Consider the following 6,654-nt stretch of genomic DNA (forward strand, 5'->3'; position numbering starts at 1 on the left):
TGCAATCCGCCGACTCAGGCCGAGCATTTCCCTAATTATAATAATTATTGATACATGTTTTAGTACATATAAACTTGTGGTGATTGAACATATTCATACAAGAACTTCAAACCCCCAGAACAGTAGCCCCTCAACTCTAATGAGGATTCATTTTCATACAAAATGTTCACAACGCGACATTTGCCACACGCCGACAGGTGGTATTTGCCACCCCCAATGGTATGAAAAAATTACGTAAGGTTCCCAGGCAGCAAGACGTAAAACTACAAATTCTTAGCTCGCGACGCCAGATTCCCCAATTTCTAAATCCCTAGCCCTCATTGAGTGGAGGCGTCACTGCCCTCATCGTCATCGAAGACATGAAGGGCTCCACGGCGGCGGGGCAACGAGCTTGCCAGAGACTGTCGTGAAGGGGCGGCGTCGTTGTCAAGACAGCCTCCTCCGCTCGTCGGGTGTGGCCTCGCCGGCGCCGACAAGGCGAAGGACGAAGAGCAGTGGACAGAGATCACCGGCAAGGTGCGCTACATGGATGGTGATTCCTATAAGGTGTGTGCACTTGTCATCTTATGACCCATTTGTCATGGATTTGGTGTAGTAGTTCAATGGCGAGGCAAAAATGATGAAATGTAGCATTTTGGATATGTAGGGGACAGAAACCCTCCCTCAGTTTGACTTGAGTGTAGCTCGGTCTAAGTTCGATGTGGTTCATTGACGTGGGTAAGAGCGTCTCATGTTCCCACTATATGAATCGAGTCTGTAGAGTTTGTTATGAAGGCTATGGTTTTGGTCGTAGATTTCTTATCGGCCCCCCTTTGGTGAGTAAAACAAACAATAATTGAGATGCAAATGTGTACATTACTTTGTCATGAACTGTTTTGTTGCAAAATTATGAAATGTGTGCTATATTTGTGTGGGGGTATGAGGCATGTGGTTATCTCGGATGGGTGGACCTAGAGTGGCAGGAGAGGGCTAGGACCGTGATTGGCAAACTTGTTGAAGAACTTTGTTTGTTGCCGAACTCTATGTTTGAGAAGGATGCTGCAACTATAAGGATGAAGGAAGAGAGAACCCATGATCACGAACCACAAGAAAAAACATAAGAAGTCAATGGAGAGAAGGGAAATCAGTTTAGTCCTTGTGGTCTGTTGTTCTGCAGTTATATATGGTGTTGTCGCTTTGATGATAACAGGTTTTGTATGAGTTTGGTGTGGTCAAGATAGTGAGAATGTAGCTTCTAAGTATTAGCTTGTGATATGCAAATTAGCCTCTGGGTATGATTCAGTTTAGCATCAGGTTGGTGTGATTCAGTTTAGCTTCTCGGTATGCAAATTAGCTTATGAGTTTGGTCTGATTCAATTTAACATCCGAATGTAACTTATGGGTACGTACTTTTGGATATGCAGATTAGTTTATGTGATCAAGATTATGTGAAAACATTTGCAGTGTTATTTAATTGTCCAATGTTCACACTTAGTTCGGTGCAATGCTTCATTTCGTTGAAAAGGGTGACACAACTCACTGACGCAACAACTTAACCTGAAATATAAATACTAGCCTGAACTAAAGCCACTAATGTTGAACAAACCTAACCAACTGACTGATACCTAGACAATTGATGCCACAACTTAACAAACTTAACTAATGCCACAACTTAACTAATTTAACTGCTACCACTGACTTATGACTACATTTCAGGCTAACATGATGATATATAGTTGAGCTAACTTTACTCCTCGTGGCCAGACGATCATTAGGAAAGACCTTTGCAACAACATTGATTAAACCTTTCCCTCATTTCTCTTCTTCCCCTACATATGTTGCTTCCCCTCCTCTCGCTGCCTCACTTTGCTTTGGTGTGAGAAGTTCCTTCTCGAAACCAACCAGACCTTGAGATTTTTCTTGAAGTCATAACCTTTGGCAGTGGTGGGCGTCATTGATTAGGCTGGTCATAGTGGGGAGTAACTTAGACTAGTGTCATATGCATGACACTAGTCTAAGTTACTACCCCCATAGTGCAAAGTATGTTAGTAGTAGTGGCATAGTTTGTTTCATTTATTGTCTTATAGACTCATTTTACCTCGGGAAGCGCTATGTTACAGTAACATATTATGTTACTCCAAGCACCTCTCTCCTCATTAAATACTTGCCACATAAGCAAAATTGTCTTGAGATGTGTTAAGTTACTACCTAAGTTACCCCCACTATGGATAGCCTTATAACATCATCATACAATGTCCTTTTCCTTTCCTAATTCACTTGGACCTCCAAGGTCTTGGATTCTTTGCTTGCGTGACCATTGCAACAATTTTTACTCATTGTCTACAAAAACGCTGTTGATGGATCCGTGGCAGCGTTCAATACATAAACACATACTCCCGTTGTAAATATCTAGTCAATGTGTACGTGCAATGCACGTTAATTTGGAAGTATATTAAGTGCATGCGGATATTAAGTAAGATATTATTTACGTGTTATTGTATGATTAGCACTATGTTTGGCATGAAATTGACTATACGCTAAACGTGTTGAGCGCTTGACATTGAAGCAGTCTAAGTCGTTGGATTGATATGATTTGATGACCGAGATTAATTGGATCTGCCTCTTTTGATCTTTTTATATTGGTATAGATATAAATATAGTTATAAAAGCGTTTAGAATTTATAAAGCACCTTGCATGGTCTATCTTTGATACTATCTTATATCTCAGATTACGAATTTGAGCCCTCGTGTACTCATCATGGTAAAAAAGTTCGATACGGCATCACGCTCGAGGCCCGAAGAAACGCCGGCACGACGCACCAATCCGGCCCGAGGATCAGTCAGCAGCAGTCAAACCAAACGCCAATTCACGCAAGTCACGCGGCAGAAAATCCACCCGTTCCTCGCCAATGAATGCGACGGACAGAGCGGCATCGCATTCACACCCCGACGCGTAAAAAGTGAAAACAGCCCTGGCCGCGGCCACGCGGAAACCCAGCCCGTGACGAGCGACGAGTAATAATAAACCCGCGTGACCGCGCCAGGATAAATACCGCCGGAAACTAAACCACTGCTCACCCGCCGACGCCCGCCCGCCCCGTCCCCGTGAAAGAAAGAATCGATCGAATCCCCCAACATCCTCCGCCGCGGCCGACCCCAAAAATAGCCGCGCAATCCTCGCCTCCCCTACCCGCCACCGCCGCCGGCAGCTCCTCCCTCCCCCCCCGTCGCTTTCCCCTATTTATACCCGCCCCTCCCCGCCCTCCTCCCCTAGGCAGGCGCGCACCCAGCCCCTGCCCCTCCCCCTTTCCCTTTCTTCCCAATAAAATTCGCTCGCGCAAATTCCTTCCGTCCGCCCCGGATTTCCCGACGGGACACGCACGCGCGCGCCAGGAGTGCGCCCGTCCGACGGAAGGCACCGCGCCGATTTGCGCCTGCTTGCTTGCTTGCTTGATCGATCCTCCATCTGTCCGTGGTTGCGTCGTCGTCCGGGACAAGGAGGAGGAGCAAGGGGGTGTGAGGGATTCCTGGTATCTTCTTGATTGGTTGGCTTCCTTGCCGCGGCGGGCGGGCGGGCGGGCAGCAGCACGACGACGGCGTGCTGCAAGAAGATGCGGGCGCTGGAGGACGACCTCTTCCCGTCGACCCCCGGCAAGGTGAAGATCGAGCGGGCGGGCGGCACGATGAACCGCCAGCTGCACCGCTGCTTCGCTTCGACTAGTACCATGTTCCTCTGGGCGCTCTTCCTCGTCGCCATGACCGCCTCCTACCTCAGCTTCCAGTCCTTCGTCGACACCTCCTCCAAGTACTTCGCCGCCTCCTGGGGCGGCCTGCACTGGGAGCGCCAGATCCGCGCCTCCGCCGCGCCGCGCAGGCCGCCGGGCTCGGCCGCCGGGGCCGGGATGTCGGTGCTCGTCACGGGGGCGTCCGGGTTCGTCGGCGCGCACTGCTCGCTCGCGCTCCGCAAGCGCGGGGACGGCGTCGTCGGCATCGACAACTTCAACGCCTACTACGACCCCTCGCTCAAGAAGGCCCGCAAGGCGCTGCTGACCTCCCACGGCGTGTTCGTCGTCGAGGGCGACATCAACGACGGCCGCCTCCTCGCCAAGCTCTTCGACGTCGTGCCCTTCACGCACGTGCTCCACCTGGCGGCCCAGGCCGGCGTGCGCTACGCCATGGAGAACCCGGCCTCGTACGTGCACTCCAACGTGGCGGGGCTCGTCACCCTCCTGGAGGCCTGCAAGAACGCCGACCCGCAGCCGGCCATCGTCTGGGCCTCCTCCTCCTCGGTCTACGGCCTCAACGACAAGGTGCCCTTCTCCGAGTCGCACCGCACGGACCAGCCGGCGTCGCTCTACGCGGCCACCAAGAAGGCCGGCGAGGAGATCACGCACTCGTACAACCACATCTACGGGCTGTCCATCACCGGCCTGCGCTTCTTCACGGTGTACGGGCCCTGGGGGCGGCCGGACATGGCCTACTTCTCCTTCACCCGCAACATCCTGCAGGGGAAGCCCATCACGGTGTACCGGGGCAAGAACCACGTGGACCTCGCCCGCGACTTCACCTACATCGACGACATCGTCAAGGGCTGCCTGGGGTCGCTGGACACGGCCGGCAGGAGCACGGGCACCGGCGGCAAGAAGCGCGGGCCGGCGCCGTACCGGATCTTCAACCTGGGCAACACCTCCCCCGTGACGGTGCCCACCCTGGTGGCCATCCTGGAGAAGCACCTCCGGGTGAAGGCGAGGAAGCACGTGGTGGAGATGCCCGGCAACGGCGACGTGCCCTTCACCCACGCCAACATCTCGCTCGCCCGGCAGCAGCTCGGGTACAAGCCCGCCACCAACCTCGACGCCGGCCTCAAGAAGTTCGTCAAGTGGTACCTCTCCTACTACGGCTACACCCGGGGATCCAAGAACTTGTGACCGCCGGCCTGCGCCCCGCCGCGCCGCACGAATTCTTCTCCTCCTCCCCCAACCCCTGCTGATTCTTTATTTGGATCTCCTTCTCCGACCACTCCCGGATCAAACATTTTTAGTCCCATGGATGATGGATGGATGGATCGTCGCCGAACATTAACAGCATTCTTGTCTCGATTCTTTTTGGGGAAAAGCTACGTTTTATGGTGTTCTCCGATCAAGAAAAAGAAAATCAATCCCGGATCGAATTCTTTCATTCCCTTGCGCCGAGTGCCGACGAAGAAAGCAATGGAGCGAAACCTTTTCTCATTGTTTATTTTCTTATAATTTTTTTCTCCCCTTGTTCAATCTGTAAAGACGAAGTGGCTCTTGATTAGTTTCTTCTTTTCCCCTCCCCATCTACTACCAAAACTTTTTTCAAAATTTTAATTAATGTATGTAATCTCGCTGACCCGGTTCTTCTAATCTAGTCTAACTAGTAACGGAAGCTATGAACTGGCTTATCCGATCCCCCGTTTAAATTTCAAAAAATCGGGCGATTTGTTGCTTGCAGTTCCGATTACCGCTCCCCCCACCCCACCGACCCCCGGAGAAAGCGCGCGGAGGGGGTGGCGGCGGCCCGGAAAATTCGCGGCGGAACCATCGGGGGAGGTTCCGATTCCGGCGCCGTCGCTGTGGAGCAATGGGGATAAGCTTTGGAGGGACGCGCGCTGCATCGAAGCGCGCGAGGGTGGCCGCCAGCTGGGCTTTGGCGCGCGCGTCGCTGGCTCGACGGAGCTGGCGGCGGGCCCGCGCGGCCGTCGCTGGGGGTGGGGCCGAAATGTCGCCGATTGGTCGGTGGCTGGGCCTGCCCACGCGGGCCACATGGGTGGGCCCGTCAACGCCGATGGAGTGACACTCCAGGATGAGCTGTATTCGAACTGCATTTCTTTATCCGTACGTACCCAGTTCTAGGGAAAAAATATTCTTTTATATTTTCATTCGTGTATAGGTAGTACACGAGTACGTTTTGTTCTTGTTCCTGAGATCTTTTATTTTATTCTTCGTTGCTGTCGCGGAGATCTGCTCCTCCGGATCCGTGGCATCACTGCACTGCACGAGCCAAATATTTTGCTTAAATTACGTCTGACAAGGGGTGGCAATTTGTAATCTGTAATGCGACGGACGGTTAAAAATGAATATGTTATGCGCTGGTGCTCTGCGGCGCGACGACTGGCACGAGTCCTCGGTCGATTGGCCGGTGGTCGGTCTCTCTCCCTCGATCGGCACACGCGTAGTAGTAGTAGTAGTACGCTCGATCGTCGAACCATGTCGTCGTATCGTTCGCCCCGACGGAACTTGTGGTTCGTACGAGAAGACGGTGGCGCTCTTTTGGAAGCATTTCATTTTTCGGTGTGGATTTGTCTGGCTGATGGGCTCAGTGTCAGTGGGTCGTCTCGTGACAGTGTGGCACGATTCCTTGGCACTGCGAATGATGCCGGGGCCGTCCACCTTGTCTTTTTTCCAGGTGGCACACCTCACTTGCAGTGGCGGCGCTAATTTAGGGCTGGCTGGTGGCCCCGGCAGCCCGCACCCACTTGCAGTGGATTCAAACTCAAGCCCACCGAAGGGTTCACCATGATAAAATCATAAGTGTGAAGTACGTACTATGGACATGCCACTGCTGCACTCGCACATCCGCGATATACTTCGTCAAAGGGTTCGCACTTATCTCCCCGGATGCACTCTTCCCTGAGTTTGAACCAATCATCAG

The 6,654-nt window shown here is 52.3% G+C and overlaps 1 protein-coding gene across 1 annotated transcript; it reads left to right on the forward strand.

Moving 5' to 3' along the window:
* Window positions 1-3,050: 3,050 nt before the first annotated feature.
* Window positions 3,051-5,157, forward strand: LOC125515060 (UDP-glucuronate 4-epimerase 1). Its single transcript, XM_048680479.1, has one exon. It carries the CDS (start codon window positions 3,591-3,593, stop codon window positions 4,905-4,907), a length of 1,317 nt encoding a protein of 438 aa, XP_048536436.1. The 5' UTR covers window positions 3,051-3,590; the 3' UTR covers window positions 4,908-5,157.
* Window positions 5,158-6,654: the final 1,497 nt, after the last annotated feature.

This window comes from Triticum urartu, chromosome 6 (genome assembly GCF_003073215.2).
Source record: "Triticum urartu cultivar G1812 chromosome 6, Tu2.1, whole genome shotgun sequence".
Lineage (NCBI taxonomy): Eukaryota > Viridiplantae > Streptophyta > Magnoliopsida > Poales > Poaceae > Triticum > Triticum urartu.